Genomic DNA, 22,868 nt, shown 5'->3' with positions numbered 1-22,868 from the left:
CCATTCTATACTGTTACGTGTACTTAATCATGATTTAGCTGTTTAAGATGGTACATCAAAGAAGAAAGCTAGACTGGCAGTATAATATGTAAGTGTATGTCGAACGAAAATACCAAGGCAAACGATCGTTACCTGCGTGTACGCATATACGTACATTAAATTGAAACAATATCATTTAGTTAACGTATTGAAATACGTCAATGATATGTTGAATAATTAATTAGATTTGGCAAACTTTTGTGCTATTATCTATCATTTTGTCGAGTTCGTTCCTCGCTATAGAATTGTTGGTAGGGAAAGATGTCGTGTCGCGCTATCGTTGATCAACGACAGACAAGCTACATCTTCTCTGTTTACTTTTTGTGTTCAGACTGATTTATTATGTGATTGTCAGTCGATTCGGATACCTAATTACTGTAAATCATGATGGAAAGGTAACGTTTACGTAATATTTCCTTACATTGTACATTTACTAAGAATTATGGAATACGCAAATGTTGTCCAGGTTTCTAGAAGGAACCACGTATAAAGACGTCAAATTTTACGAAAGGAAATTTCGTCTCAAATATCGAGTATGAAAACACATGATCACATACGTGTGCATACATAATTTCTTATGTATGAAAGCGTAAATATGCATCTATATGTTGTTGCTGTTTGACGTGTCAATTACTGCCATCACCTTCGTTTTGGTTAATTAAATGTCTTTTAAACGTGCAAATGTTGTTTGTTCGATACGTTGAAAATCTTATTTAATTTAATAATCGATGTATAGCAAACAATAGTTATTTAGTTTTGGATGAGTTGTGACTTTTAGTTTTCTTAGTATGATTATAGGTATGTCACGAAAATGCGATTGACAGCCTTCTTCTTCGTTTCATCTCGATTATTTTACTCGTTTCATCTTTTCTGTGATTCTTTCTCGATCGATTATGCGAATTCACAATTCTTCGTATATCGTGCAAAATAATATAAAGTTTTGTAAAGCATAAGCATTACTACGAATATTCTAACCTCTAAATTTGTGCATATCACATTTTTCAGAAGAACAATTTTATATACAGCTTGGATGTGTTAATATGCAAGGTAAGTTACTTTCGTTCCATGAATCATTCGTATGTGGTATATTAATTAACAGTTAAAGTTGTTGATAAACGAAAATATTCTTAATTTTAACGTCATCGTACTATACTGTTGACCATTATCATTTTAATTTTAGATACAACAAAGAATGAGCTGGTTTGATGCCACTGGGTTTGCCAACTTGGCCAAGTCCGCTTTGAAAGGTGCCCAGAAAACTATCGATAAAGCATTAGATATCAAAGACGAAGATCAAAAACCTGTAGAAAGTCATACAGAGGATACATCAGACTTTTTCTCAAATTGGGGATTGAAGGGTGAAGAAGATGTCGATCATCGTGAAAAAAGCAAGGATTCTAAACAAGAAGCAGCAAGCAGCATATGGGGCAGCTTCACTGGATCTTTCTTCGAATCCCCAAAATTTAACGAAGAAGAAAATGGTCAAAACCGTATTACTCACTCAAGATCTCTACAAAGCACGTCTGTTGGAATTGAACAAAAAACCAAGCTTACATATTCGTCATCCTTCCCAGATGATTACAAGACTAAGAGTTCGAATTCATGGAAGAATTCCAAACAAACGAACAAAGATTGCGACGAGAAAGATGCCGCTGACATAATTCAAAATGATCCTTCTCAAGATATTACCGAAACATCGACTTCCGACTCGTTGAAGCAATCGGATTCACTGGACAGGATCGTTTCGGAGAATGTAACTTCCGATGACGATGATAAAACGAAAGATCGTCTGAGTACTAACGCGGAAAAACACGACTGCATCGAAGAACCCTTGGATAAAAACGAAGCTACTGTTACAAACGAACAGAACAGCGAATCGGAATGCGACAAGATAGACTCTTGCGAGCTTAGTTCGTGCATCGATGGAAACGCGTTGAACAGGATTTCCTACGTGTCATCGGAGAACGATAAGAAGAGTCTGGAGAGCGTCGAGATCCTTGGTTCTCGATCGAACACAGATTGCACCACCACACCTGAATCAGATGGCAATTCTCTTAGTAACTCGGCAAGTCCTTCTGTAATGGGCGTTAAAGTGGACTCCGAATCAGTGGAGATACTACCAGAGAGCCCAGTAACGTCCCCGAGTTCTGTAGAAATTTTAGGCGATTGGAAAAGTGATAGCAGTCCCTATTTATCACCGATAGACTCAAGGCGCACTGAATCGTCCTCTGTATTGGACAGGGGAGATTCGGTGACACCTTGCTGGGAAGACAGCAGCGCTACGCAGAGTGGAAATAAAGAAGAAAATCAAGAGTATCCGTCCTCTTCTGATATTTCCCCGTACGAATCTCCAGTGGATGATGCGAAAACTCCACGCGATGATTCGTGCATGAGTAGCGTGAACAGTACCTCATCGACAGGAACTTATCCTGGAGGATCAGGCTCGTATTTAAGCAAGACCTTATCGTCCTCGGGTGGGCATAATGTAAAATCTTTCACGTCGGAAAACATGGAAATTATGCCCTACTATCCAGATGAACCAGAGGAAGCGAGTTTGGCCGAAGATTCTTATACTTCCGCTTCTGAGAGTACGCTCACGACTATGTTAGAAACATTGCAACAAAAAGAACAAGTCAAAGGTAAAATGGAGATACCCGATAGCGTTCTTCCAAGTGGAAAAATGTACGATTCGTGTTCGGATGGGAAACCAGCTTTGATGACGAGTTACACAGATACGAGTTTAAATTTAAGTCTGGATTCCTTAAAAGATAAACATAATTTACATTTGCCAATCGAAGCGATTACCACGCAACCTATCCGTAAACTAGCCGAATATCTTGATGGAACGAGCAAAGAAACGGATAGAAAAAATCTCGGTATAAAATCTTTGATAAGCGCAACCATAGAGCCAGCAGTACCAGAATCGGAGCCTGCCGATGAAGCTGTTTTATCGCATTCTTTAAAGTCGGATATCCTGGAAGGTGTGGATCAACATCTAATGTCGACAGACTCGAGCTGCGAGGGAACCTTAATCGAGAGCAGTTCAGAAGATAATCCGTCGTTACTTCATAAAACGGAAGGAAAAATTTCAGAGACGCCTTTAACATCTAGCTCGTACGTTAAGACAATGTTAGCGGATGCGATGATCGAAAAGAGTGAGATCGTCGAGATTGAAGGACAGGCCGTTGATGTCCCTCGAGAGAATTCCCCTATTTCCTCAGAAAGGTATTTGATAGAAATTTATATTTAATTAAATCATTAGTATCCATTCAAACGGGGTAGGTTTCATCTTGTTTCTTACAGTCGGTCCGATCTGGTTAAAATTGGTTCGGATCAAACGAGCGGTCATACCAGTGGGGACGAATTAGAAACGACAACTTCCAGCGACATTGAAATCATATCCAGGTACAGGTACGGTTGTGAAATTATAATTAGTTGTCTATCGTGAATATTATCTTTATGGTGTGATTTTTAAACTCAATGACAAACAACAATTTTTATCGAAAATAGTCCAAATGGCGATTCGAGCTCGACACAGTCGCGACAAAGCCTGGTAAAGTTGCAATCAACGAAAAGTGGCGATCTCTTGACGAAAACTTTAAAGGCCAGAGGACATTCGAGGGAACTGAGCGAAATTAGCGTGGGATCCGATGAAGGGAACCTCGAGATAGAGACGTTGCTAAAGCGTGTACAGGAGATGACAGAAATATTAGAAGCTAGAGAATCGAAGCTCCTCGACGTGAGCAGGATGAACATGGAATTACATGAGCAAAACACCAATTTAAAAAAGTATGTCCTATAGATAATATGTGCGATACTTATTCGTTGATTTATTTCTACATTTTGTACAGGCAACTCGACAGCTTTGAAAAACACGCGGAACAAAGTCAACATTTGAATCAAATCGCTGACGAATACACTCAACGATTGTCCGCGTTAGAAAGAAAATTCCAGCAAGCAATACGAGAACGAGATTTATTGAGAAAGAATTTGGATCAATTAAAAGTGGAAGCAGCTACGCGTTTGTCATCTCAAGAAATGTATTCCTTAAGCGCAGAAAAAGACGAGATCATTAAGGAGCTTAGGGAGGAAGGAGAAAAATTGAGCAAGCAACAGCTTCAACATAGTAATATTATTAAAAAATTACGAGTGAAGGAAAAAGAAAACGATGCTTTGATAAAGAGTCAAAAGTACGTACATGTTTATAGGTACTTATGATAATAATACTTTCACTCGGAATGTTTACAGGGAGCAAATGGAAGAGCAGACTTCGGAATTAGAACGTTTGAAAAGATCGTTGCATGCGAAAGAAGAAGTCGAGCGATCCCAAATAGAGGCTGTCCATACATTGACAGCGAAAACGAAGAAACAAGAAAAAGAGATTTTGACTTTACAAGAAAAATTAGATAACGCTCTGCATAAGATGGATGCCTATAAGAAAAGTTTAGATGCTGCGAAAATGTAAGTAAAATGATTTAAGCAAAACATTTCAGATAATTGATTTTCCTTTTACTTTTTCACCTGTTATATTTCAGGGATCTAACCGAAACAAAGAAACTTTTAGCAGTGACGGAAACGGAATTAAAAGACGCAACAAACAGCGCTGGGGAATCGTGCCAGCTTCTTGCGCAAGTGGAAGAACTGAAAGTTAAATTACGAGAATCAGAGGAAATGCGCGTCAAGTAAATATCTTAGAGTCAAAATGGCATCCATAATAGTTTTCTAATATTATTGTCTTTATCTTGTTCTACGTTTAGAAAAGAAGAGTTCCTTAAGCATGAGAACAGTGAGCTACTGAAACGTCTAGAGGCTGCCGAAGCCAGAAGCGAAGAACTCTCGGAGTCGGTATCGATGGCTACGAAAACACTACTAAGGCAGTTGGAGCAACTTCAAGCGAACCTGACGCACAAGTCCAACAGCTTCATGAAACAGGAAAAAGCTTTGTCGGAAAAGAATATTGAATTGCAGACAAAAGTGGAAAATTTAATCGAGATGGAACGCTATTTGAAAGAGGAAAATGTTAACTTGAAATCAAAAATATCTCAGTTAGAATCAAAACTCGCTGCTAAAGAAACTGAAAGGACACGATTGCAGGAATCGTATGACGAATTGATGATAAAAAAGGAGAAGTTAATCGAACAGAATGTCCGGTAAGAAGTTTTCGGGATAACCTCATTTTTCAAGGATTCGATTCAATTCGATTCGACAGATGTTATATTTTCAGGCATCGACAAATGATGGAATCGCTTGAACAATCACATTCTTCGCAAGTAATGGAGTTGAATAAAGAGATCGTTGCGTTAGAGAATAAACTGGCAGCTGAGAAAGCAGCCACGGATGCGGAAAAGAAGAAGAATCGCGCGATGTCCGAGCAACGACGAAATATCGATGGCAACGAACGACTCAGTTCTACCACTGTTGAAGAGGAAGACTCAATAAACGCTATAAACAGTATTTGGCCGGTAATTTGTTTATAACACAACGAACCGACTGATTAATTTTGACGTAACATAACTTAGAACTATTCTGATTCCAGTTGTACCATTCTGCTACCGAAGACAGTTCTGAAAGATACGCGATGGGGTACGATAGTAGGATCAGAGCAGGATCGAGTAGCACTTCCATATTTGAGAATTTGCAGTCGCAACTGAAACAAAAAGACGGTATGTTTCTACATATATTAATAAAGTGTGTTTAATTTTATCGATCATATGTTTGTTACCGTGCTTGAAGAAAATAAGTGGATCCATATTTTTGTTTGTAGGTGAAATACAGCAACTTCAGTGGGAGTTATCGCGTCGTAACACGGAGAGAGACGCGCTCAACACTGAACTGTCTACGTTAACCTTAAAGATCGAAGAATTAAATAATAAAGTATCGAACGTTACAATTTTAAATGAAAGTTTGCAGGAGATACAAACACGATACGACGCGTTGTTACAAATGTACGGTGAGAAAATGGAGGAAAATCAAGAATTGCGTTTGGATCTCGCTGATATTAAAGAAATGTACAAAACGCAGATCGATGAACTTTTGAAACGAGACACTTGAAATTGTTCGCGATTAGAACGCCCCCGTTGATTAATTTAAGTTTGATAGACAGTACGCGTGGTACCAGCAGTTTGTAAAAGCATAGATTCGACGACGCGTTCTTAAACAATGTTATTTATTACAACGAAATCGTCGATGTTGCTTAAAAATGATAGGAAGTGATAGTGAGCTAAAGACGCAGATTAGTAATCTGTATAAAATTATTTTAAATATCGCAACAGGTCGATCCGGTTAGGTAAAAGAATGTTATATGTTTTATGGTGAATATTTTCAGGAGATTCGAGCTTGTCGTTTGATTAAATTGAACAATTCGAACTTTCGGTTATTCATAAGTACGATCCACGGTTTTCAATTTTACATTTCAGTTATTTAATGGTTGTGTAAAATTGCAAAAGGTGCAGTATGTGGTTTTGTTCACTCTACAGTCATCGCTGTCGTCAGTCGATGATTGATCATTTGACGAGTAATCGTTCAAATCAATCTCCGTTGCATATGTACATGCGCGCATACACGTACATCGTGTACAAATAGAGTAAGAAGACAAACAATGTGATATGAAGTGTAATATATCGTTTAAAGTTTCTCATATTGTAATATACAATTGAATTACAATGTAATTTATTAAAAAATTACGTTCGTTTACTGAGAATGGTATCTTTTTTTGTAATTACAAATGAGATGTCAGAACATTACAAATTTAAGGTTCTAATTTTAAATTAGAAGTCGGAAACTAGAAATTTATGGACGTATAAATCAGTACACACGCGTATATATACGCGAGTGCATAGCATAATCAGGCAGCCAGCAAGCAAGCAAACAGGCAGGCAGGCAGGTAGGTAGGCAGATACAGATATTCAATAAAAATAATACGTATCGGAAAGAAAGGACGGAGATATGAAAAGATTGAATAGTGAGGAAATTGGCAAAAATAAGGTAGCTAAAAACGTACAATTGAAAAGGTGCAAAGAAGACGATCACAAGTCAGCGAAAGGAAACAGAGTGACGAATGATGGTGTATCGTACCAGACACAAGAGATCCAAGGTAAATGAATCGTGAATGTTTCTGGATAGTTTAATTTAAGCGAAGGGAATAGATCATTATCCATCATTTTTATATGTACCCGAAACTTTATTGGTTACAAAGTGCGACCTTCTCTATGGTCCTTTCCCTCGTAACAAATGAAAATAAAAAAAAATTAATGAAAAAGAGAAAAACGCGAGACGGTCGACCACTCTTTCTGATTAACGCATTTTTACCTTTCATGTGAAAAAAGTTCTTTCTCTTAAATATCTGCAGCGACATTAATGTTTTCTACTCGGCGTTCTTTCTATTACGGGCATTTTTAGATCGGTGATCGACTATTACGACCGTTGCTATAGAGGCGCAATGGTATTATCGTTAATCACGTAATATTATTACAGAAAACAATGGAAAACAACTTGAACAGACGATTGTCCACTCTATGAGAAGAAACGTTAAAATTGCAGATTTCATCGAATAACACATATAACCCTTACATACAATGTATTCAAGCGGATAACCTGCCAAGCGTTGAAATTATTATAGTTGCAATGATAAGAATCCAACGTATTGTCGAATGCATCGACGTGTTTATATTACCGATGGAAAATTTAGATTCATATATTCAGATTCAAATTCACATGAAGCCCCCAATTGAAAAAAGTAAAAGACGGATATTGACAGTATACCCAATTGTATGAATCCTTGGATCGTTTCTAACGTCCCTGTTGGTCCCGCTGTTAACTTCTCAAACTCTAAATCTAACCACTGGCTAACCGAGGATTATGCATACGTTTCCCAAAATTGATTTACAGTCGTAAAACTCGATCCCGACCGACCGATGCGTTTGCTAAAATTCTAGGGGATTTTTATGGGCGAATAAGGAAATTAAATGAATTTAACCTCGGAGAAGGGCCGTTTCTTCGAACAAATAACGTCCGTGGCAGACAACGAGTCGTAGATATTCTCGTTAGAGTCTCGAGTGTCGTCACCGTCGACGCGTTAATCGCCATCGAGTTTCTCCGCATCGTCGACTGAACTTCCAGTCGTTGTCTCGTTATTCCAAAGATGCGACAGGTTCTATGCTTTTCCCAAATCTATCGTCGACATTTAAACATCAGTCATTCCTAACGCGTCAACAAACAGCAGACTGAATAAAAGTCGCGGCATGTATCTCGGTTCTCTCTCTATCTCGACCGTCGCGTACCTCTATCGTTACGTATGGCGATGATAAATACCGCTAGCGCTTTCCTTGATTTTGCCTTTTTTTTTACGTATTGTGTATCTGTCCACTTTTAAAGGATGACTGTTTGATAGTTGGTTGGATTGGTCGCCTTATGAAAGAAAGTGTGGGCGAAAGTATACGTGGACGAATGGAAACTAGGAAGAAAGAAACGGATCTCTGTAGAACGCACGGGTACGCGGTGTTGACGAGAGATTTTTGAGATAATCATAGAATCGGTGCCAGAATCGAAGTTCGATCGTGAATCGTTGATCGCGCATGATTTTTCCTTGTATTTAGGCGCGCGTTGCCGAACTTGAACGGCATCCTTGCGGGCATAGACTTTCTCTTCCAGGTGACGACGAAGTTACTTCACACCTGGTCGAACAGAGAGCTGGCTCCATCGAGCGTAGAGCGAAGGACGGTACGAACTCTAGTACCGTGTGTAACGAGCATTGAACCATCGACGCGATCGCGTCAACCTCCTTTCGTTCAGACCCACGGTGTCCAACCCTCGTACAGGAGGGCTAAATTGTCGGTACTCTGAGCCTCGCGTATCACGTATTCCACCTGCTCGGCTGTGGTGTATTTGCGTGTCGCGTGTGGATCGCGCCCTTCCAGCTTCATTCGTACGCGACGCCAAACGTTCAGCGCGTACGCATTCCGTTCCTGGACAGCTGTATGTACGAAAATACAAAAAGAAAAAAAGAATGAGCGACGATAGGGAACGACGATGTCCCTCAAAAAGTGATCTTACCTTTGCCCGTAGTTGGATCCCTGGCTAACGGAACTCCTTTTCTCGGGCTGTAACACACGCCCTCCTGCCTGATCAACTTCCCTTTCTTCTTTGTCACAACGACGGCCGAAGTTTCAGTCTCGGTCTCGTTCTCAGTCGCAGTCTCGGTCCCAGTCTCGTTCTCTCTTTCCCGTCCTCTTTCATTCGCTTTCTCGATTTCTTTTTGTTTCTCCAGCAGCCTCGTCGTATTCGCTTTCTTCTCGTTCGCAAACTCCAACAATTCAGTGTACAAATTTGGCACCGTAACCGCCATGTTCTCCAAATCTTCTTTAATCGCTGTACCTCTGACTGCGTCAAGGGTGTCGGATTCGAGTTCCTTCACGATCGCTGACACGCTTTCGGTGAAGGCACGATACGAAGCGAGAAACTCTTGCAACCCGTCGATGTTCTCTTGCTTCGCCATTGTCCGCAACAAAATTCGTACGTCCCACATCAGTATGTGGTGTTCAGTCAACACGAGTTGCAAGTTTCTAACCTGCTCCCGCAAAAGTTCTTGAGCGGTGAGCAAGCATTCCTGCCTCTCTTGGAGTTTCTTTTGAACGTCTATTATCGCCTCAGAAATGAACCGTTCCGCGTGCTTCAACCAATTTATATCGACGTTGCAATCCATTTGCAACAATTCGACCAGGCTCTCTTCGATCGCGGTAACGGTAATGGTCAGATTCATGGTCAAGATACAGCTCTCTTCCCAATGCTTCACTAGCTTGACGAAATTTGCGTCGTGTGTTACGCTCTCGGACGTTCTAGTCCTTAAAGCCTCGTAGTGCAATATGGAGTTGCACGTATTAACGACACTGGACGCAAGGTTCTGTTGTCGAGTCAATTTTTCGCAGGAGGAAAGCACTGCATTATCGAACGCGGACATTACTTCCCCAAGAGCGGGATTCGCTCCTGCAGCCCACTTCAAACGTTGTACCGCGCTAGAGACTAGATTTTGCTGTTGCTCTCGTGTCTCGCACACGCGAGACTGTAGACCGGAGAGCGCCGAGGCTGTCTTTCGTAATTCCAGCATGAACGCTGAACGATCTAAAAGCAACAGAAATGTATAATAAGAAATTAGGTATCGTTAAAAACATAAGAGTGCGATTAAATGTAACTTACTTAAAGGATTCATTAGATTGAGGTTTGACCGTAAGAGTAAGCTGTCTTCGTGCAACCAGTGATGAGCAGTAAGCTGCAGTTGAAGTCTCTGCATGCTAGCTCTCGCCGCCTCGACGCTTTGCTGCGCCAATCTGCTGCTTTGTTTCCTTCGCCAAGTGCTCTCCAGAGTGCTACTAAGCGCGCTAGCTTGCGTGAGCACGGATCCCGAGAATGATCCTCTCTTTAAGCACAGATCGACAACTTTTCTACACAATTCCTCCAGCGAGACTTTACTCTCGGCTCCTATGTCTCTCTGCTCGATCTCGGTAGTAACGCTCAAACCCATTCTTTGCAGCAAGAGGCAAAGAGCGATTGCAAGTGTTTGAGAGGTAACCCCGAGCAGTTGTCTCGACACATAATCCGCTGTGAATATTCTTATCGGTTTATTTAATCTTTCATCGTCGTAAACATTCGCTAAACCGCCTTTAAACGCGGTCGCGATATCTCTGCACATCATGAAAAACTCTTGTATGGTGTGCAATCGTTTAACCAGAAATATGTCTTCCAGAACCTGGCAGGCAGCTTTATTGAATATAGGCGCGGACATTTCCTTCGCTTCCCGAATTTGATCGATTTTTCTCCAAGCACCTGGAATTTCGAGCGTGCTCAGAGTAGCTATTAACGCGTTCCCTTCCATTTGGAGTTTCTCGAATAATCCGTTGAAGCCCATCAACAGCATCTGACCAGGTGTCAGCGTTTCATCTTGGTTCGATTCCTGAATCTCGGCTGGTCGAGACAGCAACGCCTCGAAACGTAATCTCATGTTATTCACGACACCTTGCATCATTGCGTGAGGACTATCCATTTCCATAACGGTAAACCTTAAATGCATCTCCAGCTGTCCTAAAATTTCACCGAGCGGTACACCAGGCGACACGATGATCTCTGTCAGTTCACCAATCATTCTGATCACAGTTGGCTCTTCCGTTATAATTGTTTTCATCGCTTCTGGTAGAATGATAGTGTGAAAGTTGTAATTAAGCTCTTGCAGCCCCTTGTAGATGCAATCGGACCCCCTCAAGCACTTGAGTACGAGAGATATTTTAGAGTCGTTGTTCGCTTTATGGCACTCGGGTATTAAGCTGACCAACTCTGCGATCAAGGACGACATCAGACGCATTTCATCCAAGAACCAGTCACCTTCTCTGGACGTGAGATCGACCAAACAATCACCCGCACACTTTGCGGCACCTTCCATCATCAGGTATCTTTTATTCAGGGCGCACAGAGCAGTTATATTGACGCACTCGAGCGCTCTTTCCGCTCCCTTTTCTCGTCTTAAGAAATTCTGTATCTGCAATCTCGACTCTGCGTACGCTTTCTCTATTCTGCTAATTGATTCTGGCAAGCCCTCCGCGACCATTCTTTCGTACGCCTTCTTCAGTCTCTCGTTGGCCTCGTTCAGGATCCCTTGCATCTGATAAGAGAACGCTATTATTTGTTGCACTTGCTGATTATTCGAGCTCTTTATCGGATCGAAAGTATTTTCAAACTGTGCCATGACTTCGCGGCAAGTTTCGACGCTTCCCGAATTCAGAAGCTCATTAGCCCAACCGTGGTAAAGAACTGTGCGATGTTGCGACATGATGCTCAAAGGATACAGCCTACAAATCGCCGAATACTGACTTAGAAGATCTAAGCAACTTCTTATTAGAATCGACTGTTGAGTGGCTAATTGCGTTAGCTCATTTTCCGATTGCTCGCACTGGAGGATCATTTGACTTTGACCAGCGTTCTGTAAGAATTCCTTGACTAAATCGAACACCACGTGGTCCTCTTGACTTGCAGACGTTCCCAATTCTGCCAACCACTGCCCCAACTGGAGGCCCCTTACCGCCGAAAGTGCCAACTGAAGAGACAAAAATAATAGATAAATGAATGAAAATGACCATTTCTCCCATAAAACTCTCTGATAAACGACGAAATAAAGTCTGCTTACATTGTGCATATTAATTTGTTTCTCGCAATCATCTATTCTTTCCTTTAATCCAGTTTTCGCCTTTTCGTGAGCATCGCGCGCTCTTTTGAAAGAGTTGTACCGCTTAATCACAGAGTACAACGGATGGTTGCGTCCCATTGCCTGTGCTTCTTTAACCAAAGCGAGCTGTTGGTGCCTGTCTTGTAGCAAATCTTGACACTGACGTGTGGCTTCGATCGTGTCTACCCAACACCTCAAACGGTGACAAAGAGCCGGAAACACTTTCATCAGTTCATCCCTACGAGTCAACAAATTGGCAGTTAGTCTGGGTAATCAAGATAGGAACTAGAAGTTGTTTCTTCGAAGAAGAGAGAATACGACTAAGCGCAGATTATCGTTTACCAACCTATTTGCCAACCATTCGGCACGCATCTCTGCTGTTCGAACGGCAAACATTGCCCGTGTAAGCTCCTGCTCCAACTGTTTTCTTCCTATACCTGTACACCTTGCTCTAGCTTGACACGCCCCGTAACTCGCAATGCTGTTGTCCGCTCCAGCTCGCCAATCCACCAGTGGATCGTACACAAATGCCTCGAGCAAAGTCAGCAGCGTTTCGCGTCCTCGCCGCATTACTCTAAGCGTATGCTCGCTGGCTAGACGGAATATACCCTAAAAAAAACAATATCGGTTTGTTAATATATATGCAGATTGCAATGTTGCGCAAACTGTTCAAGTCATTAAACAGATTGTCTTACCTCAACACCGGTTACTCCTAACGCTGTCCTAATATTCGGGGTCATTCTAAAAGGCACCTTTTCCGGGACACGCAACGTTTTCCCTTTCTCAAAGCAAACATTGTAGTCGATATGTACAACCTCTCCCGTATTCAGATCGACTAGGACGTTGTCCAAGTGTCTATCACCGAGACCGATGATGTAGCCGATAATCGACATCACGGCGACCGAGTAGGAATAATTTTTGGTTGCTTGCCACCAACTGCCGGCGCTTATGCTGTTACACCAAATCTCTCTGCAAAGACGAAGATAAGAAAATCTGTTAGCACTATTCCAGATGTACGCAAAACTTAATGAAACTTTTTAAAAACTAACTTTGCCAACAAATCCTTGGGTGTTTCGGCCATCAACTCGGCCAACACTTGCTTCAAAATTTGGACGGGCCATTCTTTTCTATTCTCCAAAGCGATTCCTCGCTCTTTCAACAATGGCGTCAGTTTATTATAAAACAGCTCGGACGGTCGCAAGATCGCCGCGCTACCGGTTTTATTGGTCATAGCATTTTCCCTTTGCTGCCACCTCTTGTAAAGAACAAACAAGGGGGTGACCCCGTCAACCCATTGTATGAGGCCTGATCGCGGACCCAGAGGTATAACCGAGTAGTGGCGTGCTCTGTACACCTGCTTCGACTCTCCCTTCTTCGACATCATGGTGTTGCATATACTCAAAAACTGCATAATTCTCTCGTCCAAGTGGAGGTCTTCCAGCCCTTTGAACAGGTACGTGTAAACGTGTCCATCGGAACCATGGAATATGAGCTTCTTGGGTTTGGTCTTGGTCGGCAATATCTGAACATTATTATCGACTGACTGAATGGTGACGATTTTATTGTCAACGGCGGCTACACCAGGCATCGTGATACAAGTGTTCCTCAAGTTTGCCAAGACTGGACTGATATCGTTCATGGAAAGAGAATAAGCAGCACGTCTGTGCACGCGTTGCGCCAATTTGCTCTCCAGTTGCTTCAAAGACAGACTGGCGATTTGAGGCTTCGCGGGGTTCTTGGGATTGGTCAACTTATTTATCGCTTCCTCGATCGAAGGGCCAAACTTCTCCTGGAAATTCTTCTCGTGTGGAGTTTCAGCCGGGACGGAGGTCATGGCCGATAGATTCTCCAATATAAAGGCTACAGGCTTCAATATGATTCGATGCTTTTCTGCGATCAAAGTGTCCTTCTCTTCGGCACACAGCCAAACGTTATCCTGCACCTTCTGCACCTCGATTTCCAATTGCTCGAATCGTTTGGAAATCTCGGTGTGATGCTGGCATAAAGTCGCTAGCCATAGCTCGTCCCACAGTAACGTAATACGACGCAGCTCCTTCACCAATATCTTTATTTGCTCAACAGAATCCTGAACTCTGTTTGAGAGACAGTCGGCCAATTGCGAAAAACAACAGTCCATAAACTTCTCGTGTTCGTCTTGATATTGGTATCCCCCAGAAGAACTTTCGGCTATCTCGTCCTCTTCCTCTTCCTCTTCCTCCACGACTACCTCTTCTTCCTCTTCGCCCTCCTCTTCGATGAAGCCTAAATTGTTCCTAGTGGACCGATCACCATCTGTTTTCTCGTACAGGACCTTGTCGCAGGTTTTCCTTTGGCCAGAGACTGCTCCCACCACCGCAGGAAAGGTAATCAAGTGTGGCGAGTTCTCCGCGATCCTGCACAACAGTTCCGAGACTCGAGTCCGAACGTAAGATTCGGGATGACTGAGCCTCGAAAACAGCTGCGGTATTATCTCCTTCCACGGTGCCGTCGGGGTCGACGAAAGTCCAGACTCGAGGACGTTCTGCAACTCAAGAGCATGCTTCACGATCAGTCGCAACAATCTAAGCGTAGCCGTGATAGTGTCGCAATGATTGGTCTCCTTATTCGCGGCGAGCTGCAAGTACTTGAAGTACGCGTTCGCTGAGAGCTCGTAATATGAATAAATTCGTTTCTGCGCTTGCTTCCAGATATCGACAAGCATCGCGAGACGATCAGAGCTGGCTCGACTGAGTATGGGAACGTTTCGCAGCTGGTTCTCGATCATATCGGACGTATTGACGTCGTTGGACGTGTCCGCGATGTCGCCTTCGTCTTCGGGTATCGTTTTGCTTTGACTCAAAATCGAAAAGATCGCGATCAAGTCAGTCTCGTCCGTATCGAAGGGCAGCAAATCCCTTATGGTCGTTCTGTCTAAGTCGGTCAGTCGACCTGAATTCGAATTGTCGACGATTTTCCGCCCCCATTTGTAGCACCAGCCCGCGAAGCTGGACCACGCGACTGGTAAATCAAGGCATTGATTCACACCGAGCTGCATCAATCTACCGATGATCATATCCGAAGTTGGTATCGAGTCTGTGGTAGGACCGAACAACTTGTTCATCAAGCCGTCGTTGTGCACAGCTTCGAATTCCAATAACTGATCCAGCTGATTGTTCTCAGTTTTCCCCGTTTCCTGTTGTATCCATTTACCAAGAGTGAGCAGAAGCCTCGTCCCGTTCTCTCTCAAGTCAGTCGAGCGTTCCCCGTCGATGATGGCCCGCGATATTCCAAGCGCGGTCGCGCTGCAAACTTTCAACGCTTTATCGATGCGTCCCATGTCGTACAGCAATTTCGAGCATTCGCGGAACGCGCGCATGTTGTTCTTCGACCACTTGACACGCATCACGTTCTTCAGCACATCGTCGGTGACCCGATCAAAGTCCAGGTCGACGCGATCGAATCGTCCACTGCCCTTTCCTTCATCGATTCTAAAGATCTCCCATTCGGAACGCAAGTAATTGAGAAGTTCTCGCTTCGCCAATTTAAAGTTACCTTCTTTTCTGGCTGTTCGAACGATATGCAATCTTAAATCGGATACCTCGTTTGACAGAACGGTACCTGGACGAGCTTTTGAGCTGTCCTTCTCCCTTGCATTGCGGAAGTACTCTGACCACCACAGAATACGAGTCAGAATGTTCGAATCCATGCGATCGATTTTCTCGGTCTTGTACAATTCGAACGTGTTCTCTTCTCGACCAGACAGTAACAAGCTTTTCAATCCGTCGGTCGAATATCGTATCAGTATCGATTCGTTTAAATATTCCGAAGGTACGTTTCGTAATCCCTCTTCCATGGTTTTGGACGCCACTCTTCGGCACCGTTCTATCTCCTCTTCGAAATGATCCTGATAATTGTTCGCGTGAATTCTGAGTGCTACATTGATTAACGTGTTGTTACATTCTACCAGAGTTTTCGCACAGCTCCAATTTCCTGTTTTCCCGGTTCCGTTCTCCAATAAATTCCAGTCAGTCAGATCATCGAGAGACACCGTTTCGCCAGCTTCGAACATTTTTAAACACCTCGCTCGTCGACAATCAGCGTTCTCTATCGGTGTCTGGTGTCCGACGATTGAGTTTTTTTCGCGGGAAAACATCTCGGCCTCTTGCAGCTTCCATGCCTCTAATCGAGACCAATCGGTGACCGCTTCGTAACACTTGGACAGCCGTTGCATGCAAAAACCAAGTACCTGATTGTCCCCCTCTGATTTAACGTTTTTTCCTTTACCGTCGATCGAGGAAGGATCTTCGCTTTCGTTAATGCTGTCGATACCGATACCCATACCCATGCCGATACCACCACCAACGCAACCGTCGCTTTCGTCCTCTCCCTCTTCTTCTGGCTCTGTATCTTTTCCCGATCGACTGAACGCGGCGCATGTTTGCTCCTCGATGATCGCTTTATAGGCCTCGGCAGCGGATTCGTAGCGATTCGCAGCTTCTTCCATCGCAGCTTTCAACCACGGGAATTTTCTTTCTTTTTCCTTGGTGTAAACGTAAAGTCCTTGCAACGCCTCCGCCTCCCCCAACATCATCATTGCTTGCGCCGTGCATAGAGTCGCCCTTTCGAATTCGATACCCTGCGTATTATCGCTGTTGCTCAAATCTTCCAACAACCTTTGACTGTTTCTCAAACCGCTACCAGCCAGTCCTGAATGCAACGACACTACGCACAGCGCCAGTCGAATGCGATTCAACCATTCCTTGCAGGTAGACTTGTTCGTACGGAAGAAGGTTCTGACTGGTTTGGACAGTGGTGACAGAGCGATCGCGCAACCTTCTGCCGCGTTGTGTATCGCTCTCTCGAGGTGCTCAAGGAATTCGATTAACAGACGTACACGGGTGTGTTCGTTCAAAAGATGATCCAGGCTTCGTTTCTCCTTTCTTGTTGTCTCCATATTATACGATATCTCCCGCGCCAATGATTTCAAAGCGCTTTCGATCGACGTGAACGTTTCTTGCGGCTTACCCAATGGTGTACGAAGCTTGTTGGTCACGCAGTGCTGAGCCGCTTCGAAGCCGGCCCAAAAATATAGGAACGATCGATTTGCGAGCCCTAATCGGTACATCCTTCTCGTGGTCTCGTTCTCAGACCTATAAATACAGACAGAGTATGCGTTGAACGTGTTCCCTGAATTCTCGTTTACTTTTTTTATAGTCTTCTACCATTTCTATCAGTAACCCATACTTACACGATCGGCCAGCACAGCGTAAACATCTCTGACAACCCGAAGGCATCCAATTGTTGTTCTTGCAATAGGAAAGCCATGTAAGTCTTAAAGTGTTGAGCTTGCATCTCTCCGTTACTATTCCCTCGCATGTGTAGTCTCTGGGCAAGAACCACTGATTCGGTTGAATAACTCTTAATCCATTGATGTTTCTATAAAAAAATAAATCGATAATCAGAATCGTCCGGTATATTTCAAGAGTTCCTCATCTTACCTTCGTTTCTGATAGCAAACATTCCTTGTTGAGTTTCGGTATTACTATATTCAAAGGTACGCATGTTAAGAACGAGCCATATTTTTCCCGAACGACTTCGTCGCACGAAGTTAAGTGTAACGTCGCCAAATCCACTATGGACGAATAGATTTCTTCCCTCCACGTAACGTTCTTCGCGTTCACTAACATCTCCAAGAGTTCGCAAACGGTGATGGAAATGTCACGGTCGATACTAGCTCCGCTGGCAACGAGACTCGCGAGAACGTTCTCGTACTCCTTCGTTTTACTCAGTATACCGATATAATTTTCAGATTGTACACAAATTTCTTGCATCCACGTTGACAACAACAATAACGTTTGTTCTGGCGTGTACTCTTTGTAACTCTTCGCTATTAAATTGAGAATAATGGAGAGATGTCCACTGGTTGGCGACGTTGTAGGTACATCCAGGGCACCCGGAAACATATCTATCGGACGACAGGTAGTAGTTCCAGTTATCAAGCTCGAACTCGGTACAAAGTGATTATACCTGAAACGAAAATAGATGCAACGGTAACGCGCCGATCAGGACAATGATTTTAGACTCTGTTTATGCCTTTTACCTGGAACAATGAGCGTATAGCAAGTACAAGATACTATATTGCAAGAACGGACTACTCATAGACAAGCTACTTTCGTACGGCTTCAGCTTCACCGCCAACAGTTCCAAAATGCTTGGTTTCAACGCCCACATGCCGATGATCGAGTTGCTCGCATTTGCTGCAAAACATTGCGCACAAGTGTATCAGATATTATCTTTCGTCGAATCGATCATTTCGTATCGTCTCGGTTTTATCTTAACGTAAACGCGCTTGTACATTTACCTATATCGGATAGAGCTCGTAGCAGAAAAATAACCACGATCTCAGCGTCGCTCTTTTTATATTTGATATCGTCGAGTAACGGATTGTCTGCAACTAAACTTTCGATATCCGCTAAGACAAGCTTGTAAGCAATCTCCAAATCTGACAATATGTACCGATACGATTCCTGCAGTAATGGAATATTTTTCAAACTGAGCAAACTGTGATACACTCCAAGACTGGCATTCTGAATGGAAATAGAATCACGGAATCTCAGTTTGAGTAGCGCCGAGTCCTTCCCAAGCAATTTGTGCACCAATTCCAGTGGCAGGTTCGCGGAGACTTCTTTTATTACTTTCGAGATAGTATTCAACATGGAAATGATCGTGTCATCCCAAAACACGTTGATTCTTTTCAGCTGCAAGTCGATAAACTTGTAGAGTAATTCGTGATTTTTCGTTATACGACTCTGAAGATGCCCCAACAACAGAAAAGCGCATTCATTTGCGGTTACTATCAATTCTTCCTTCTCCTCGGTTAAATCCAGAGCTTTCTTTTTTCCTTTCAATTCCATCCAACGTACGACTTTTAATAAAGGTTCTCTTTCTTTCGACGATGTCTCCTTTTCTATGCTCTTTTTCAAATTGTTCAGCTTGTTCTTATCAAGATTTAACGATTTGAACATTTTAACGACATCCTCCTCGTTTAACTCGGATTTGTTGAAATTTGTCGAAACGGTGCTTGTATTCCTAAGAAGTTTCAACAATTCATCGGCAGTCACAGGTGTAACGGTGAAATTCGAAAGCCAAGTTTTGTTACAATCGTCCAATTCTATCGCTTTCACAACTGTTTTCAACATTTTCGACAAACAATCGGATAAGAACGACCATTGAACATTCGGCGTGAGATTCGGATTCAAATGCTCGGATATGCTTTTTGTGACTGTGTTGAAAACAGATATCAGAGACGTGATACGAAGAATAGATTCTCTGGGTGTCGGTGATACTTCGTCTCCAGGTGAACTCCTGCCCGATTCTGGTAAAGTCAATTCCTCGTCGTAACTTTCCATGTCCTCTAAAAATTGTCCTAATAATGTTAAAGTGAATTGCAGATCTGCTATCCAAAATGTTCTCAATCTTTGCAAACTACGGCTAGCGTAGCTAGCAATTGCTTTTTGCTGAGTCGAATCGATGTGCCAGCCGACCAATATGTCAACTGTATCGCGAAAATGGTTCGAAAATGTTTCAGGATAAGATTCCATTATCAACAATATCGCATCTACAGTTGCTACCAATAAATCCGATCGATCGACGTTCTCTAGCGTTGATTGGAGTTGCGACATCATCAACTGAAAATAAAACGAAAAAATACGCGCAATGCTTTATTCATTACATCATAGAAACAATTTGACAGAAAACAGCCTCTCTTTCAATAAAAAGAGGAATTTAAATACCACTGAGAATTCTTTTAGCCTTGGTGCCTCCGCGTCAATTTTAAAAACTTCGACGAAAGATTTAATCAAAAGGCACTTTATGTCATCCTTCCTTTCCAATGAATACTTGTTGAAAACCCAATCCATATATCTGCAAGTATACATTGAATAATTAGATTAAACCAAAATAAATCTAATTTGTATTGTAGTATGTTCTTGTTTACCGTTTGAAGTCTTGTTCAGCTGCATACCCAACACGACCTAGACACTTGGCGACTTGTTGCTTTGCTTCTGGTCCAGGTCCTGTATGTAATACATCCAATAGGCTTTCACAGATAACATCCAAATTTCGCCTTATATATCTCTGATTTTCTGATGCTATTATACCTTCCTGTGCTTGCTTGCACAGCACCATAAAATGATCATAGTCATCTTCCCGACACAATCTCCTCAAAAGCTTAGAAATTCTAGAATCTTCTGTAAAAGATTCACAAATGATTGTTAGTATAATTAGAATACAAACGTATTTTAAATACTTCTGAAAATAGCGTTTCAAACCATTTATTCTTTTGTCGTCATAATATTTTCCCTGAGAATTTTCCTGATTCTTCAACGATTCTTGAAATTTAAGTCGAGTTGTAGGGTAGTAGCTAGTTTCTGAATTCGAGTCTCGTTCAATGGGGGTCTTTTTAAAAGCTCTGCCCCGTAGTGCACCTCTAGTGCGATCTCCGGAGCTTCCGCCACGAGCCATTCGAAATTCATTGCGTGGAGCACCACCGCCTCTAAAATAATTTGTGCACAGTAAAAAAAAAAAACCATCCGATAGCAGATCAAAATTATATTCTACCTTGGTTTGAATCTGGGAAAACTATGATCGGAGGAATAATTGTTTGAGCTTCTGTGACAGATGACCAATGTGCCACGTGGAGCATTAAAATCGTTTGCGCTGTAATTGCTTATAACATTGACATCCCCCTTCTCTAACTCTCCAGCTCGATTATTACCGATAGATTCTTCCTGTATCTCCAAACACTTAGATCCACGTAGCTTTGTGCTAATATTAGAGTTCCCACAGCTATTCATTACATTACTGTGCAGACGATCTGCATGACCTACACTTTGCATATATAATGTGCTATACGCGTACAATAATAGTCATCTATAATAATAAATAATAAAGAATTCAAAAGCTCAAATATTATATAATAAAGTATATTTCAACATTAAAGTCCAAATGGGTATTGCGTATTGTTAAGGTTGGATCACTCGCACATATACTTTTGTTGTATACAAAGAAATAGCTTAACAATCAGGAAATAAATAACCAAGAAGGTAAAAAATTGTATCGCATTTCCTTATATCTACCGTGAAATGTGCCAGATAGAAACAATTACGTAGCTGCATTATTTGTAAAACACGATAAATTTATTCAAATGAACAACTATAACGATCATTGGTTCGATTTTCACAAAAATCGTTTGCTTTGATAGAAATTTTCGAAGATACATAGAATACACATTAATTTTAAGTTGAAAATATTTCGTCAAAGAGGAAAAAGTGAGAGGTAAAATAATATCTGTAACCAATACCTCACGCGTCCGAATCCAACTTACACCGTATCGACAACAAGCGATTAACAGAGAATCTCCACAAAAATTTACAAACTGACGCAATCAGAAAAACAAGACGACCTTATTCGTGTACTCTGCTTTATGCGTAAGAAATTTTTCGAAATTATCGAAAAATCATATGTGCGACCGTTTAAATCAACTTTGCTAGGTATATAGAAACCAACTACACAAAGTTGAATCGTATCAAACATCATTTGCGAGTGAGACCTTCCACGCTATACGTGACATGCTCTTTGTAAACAGCGAGTATTTTGACGTTACCTTTTCACTCTTAAAATTCTTTCTTTTAAATTCATCGAAAGTTGTGCAATCCAAAGAAAAAAAACAGATAGAAAAAAGGCATAAACGGAAAGAAACGAAGTAGATCAACTAATGAACACGCCACATGCCTCCTAAGCACTAACGAACCGACTAACGAGGGCAAACCCACGTTATACGCACACAGAAACAATTATTTGCGAATGATTACGAAAATTTCGTACCTCATACATAAACTAGGAATTTTAACTCTAGCTACATATAATTATACTACACTTCTCACTTATACGGACATATATGTGGACTACAATGAAACCAAGTGCAACAAAACGATGAAGCTAAGAAACTTGAACCAATGCAAATGGTTTGAACGATATTCTGATCAATTCCGTAATCTAATTGGCTTGGATCGACCAATGTCGACGAAATCTTTGCTAGTAGAATTATTGATAATTTTTCTGCCAAGCAAATACATTCATGAAATATGCGCAATGATGCGTAACCAACCTCGTAGATATGCAATACACAAATTATACACTTGTATTTCTTCGTTTTAACTTCATAACGGACGAGTCAGCACATTGATTAACAATCGGAAATAATCGATCAATTGTCAAGTAATTTTGTTTACCTTCGTTTCCTAATTTAAGCTACATTTTTTATAGTTTCAAACAAGAATACATAAACAATCGTAATCGATCTCATCCCCAAAGTGGATTTACTTGAGAATGAACCTTTAACAGGCTTTTTCTCCCTCCATTTTCCTTTTGGCCATGGCGTCATATTAGGTGCATGGTGCATCCAGAAAGGTCACCGCTCACTGAGCCGCTCCGTGAGCAGATTTTAGTACCCAGTGGCGCCATCGGTGGCAAAACGCCCAAGTTTGTAGTGAAAATAGTTTCCATTATTTTTATAAGATGGCGCCACGGATAACCTTTAATAAGTTATTCTTCATTTCTCATAAACACATAATTAATACGA

The 22,868-nt window shown here is 41.9% G+C and overlaps 2 protein-coding genes across 9 annotated transcripts; one reads left to right on the top strand and one right to left on the bottom strand.

The window, feature by feature from the left end:
* Positions 1 to 125: 125 nt before the first annotated feature.
* Positions 126 to 6,739, top strand: LOC128892543 (TATA element modulatory factor). Of its 3 annotated transcripts, none has more exons than XM_054153058.1 (12): positions 126 to 434; positions 1,045 to 1,086; positions 1,220 to 3,264; positions 3,343 to 3,444; positions 3,550 to 3,828; positions 3,891 to 4,229; positions 4,288 to 4,500; positions 4,575 to 4,721; positions 4,797 to 5,189; positions 5,264 to 5,501; positions 5,576 to 5,702; positions 5,804 to 6,739. In XM_054153058.1, the coding sequence occupies exons 3-12, from the start codon at positions 1,232 to 1,234 to the stop codon at positions 6,088 to 6,090; spliced, it is 4,158 nt and encodes a 1,385-aa protein (XP_054009033.1). In that variant the 5' UTR covers positions 126 to 434; positions 1,045 to 1,086; positions 1,220 to 1,231; the 3' UTR covers positions 6,091 to 6,739. The 3 variants fall into 3 exon arrangements, with proteins under 3 accessions (XP_054009033.1, XP_054009031.1, XP_054009032.1); XM_054153056.1 differs by having other exon boundaries at positions 3,343 to 3,450; XM_054153057.1 differs by lacking the exon at positions 126 to 434 and adding an exon at positions 657 to 837 and having other exon boundaries at positions 3,343 to 3,450.
* A 459-nt stretch (positions 6,740 to 7,198) lies between these two features.
* On the bottom strand, positions 7,199 to 22,628 carry LOC128892539 (serine/threonine-protein kinase SMG1). Of its 6 annotated transcripts, none has more exons than XM_054153041.1 (16): positions 22,519 to 22,628; positions 20,846 to 21,157; positions 20,557 to 20,780; positions 20,223 to 20,475; positions 20,020 to 20,149; positions 18,588 to 19,914; positions 18,327 to 18,483; positions 17,725 to 18,253; positions 17,475 to 17,662; positions 13,297 to 17,376; positions 12,943 to 13,216; positions 12,594 to 12,856; positions 12,209 to 12,485; positions 10,231 to 12,118; positions 9,091 to 10,155; positions 7,199 to 9,010 (listed from the first exon to the last, which is right to left on the bottom strand). In XM_054153041.1, exons 2-16 carry the CDS (start codon positions 21,121 to 21,123, stop codon positions 8,826 to 8,828), a joined length of 11,118 nt encoding a protein of 3,705 aa, XP_054009016.1. In that variant the 5' UTR covers positions 21,124 to 21,157; positions 22,519 to 22,628; the 3' UTR covers positions 7,199 to 8,825. The 6 variants fall into 6 exon arrangements, with proteins under 6 accessions (XP_054009016.1, XP_054009021.1, XP_054009015.1 ...); XM_054153046.1 differs by lacking the exon at positions 22,519 to 22,628 and having other exon boundaries at positions 20,223 to 20,301; positions 20,386 to 20,475; positions 20,846 to 22,340; XM_054153040.1 differs by lacking the exon at positions 22,519 to 22,628 and adding an exon at positions 21,891 to 22,340.
* Positions 22,629 to 22,868: the final 240 nt, after the last annotated feature.

This window comes from Hylaeus anthracinus, unplaced genomic scaffold (assembly GCF_026225885.1).
Source record: "Hylaeus anthracinus isolate JK02 unplaced genomic scaffold, UHH_iyHylAnth1.0_haploid 12002, whole genome shotgun sequence".
Lineage (NCBI taxonomy): Eukaryota > Metazoa > Arthropoda > Insecta > Hymenoptera > Colletidae > Hylaeus > Hylaeus anthracinus.
This window is presented reverse-complemented; position numbering and strand designations above follow the sequence as displayed.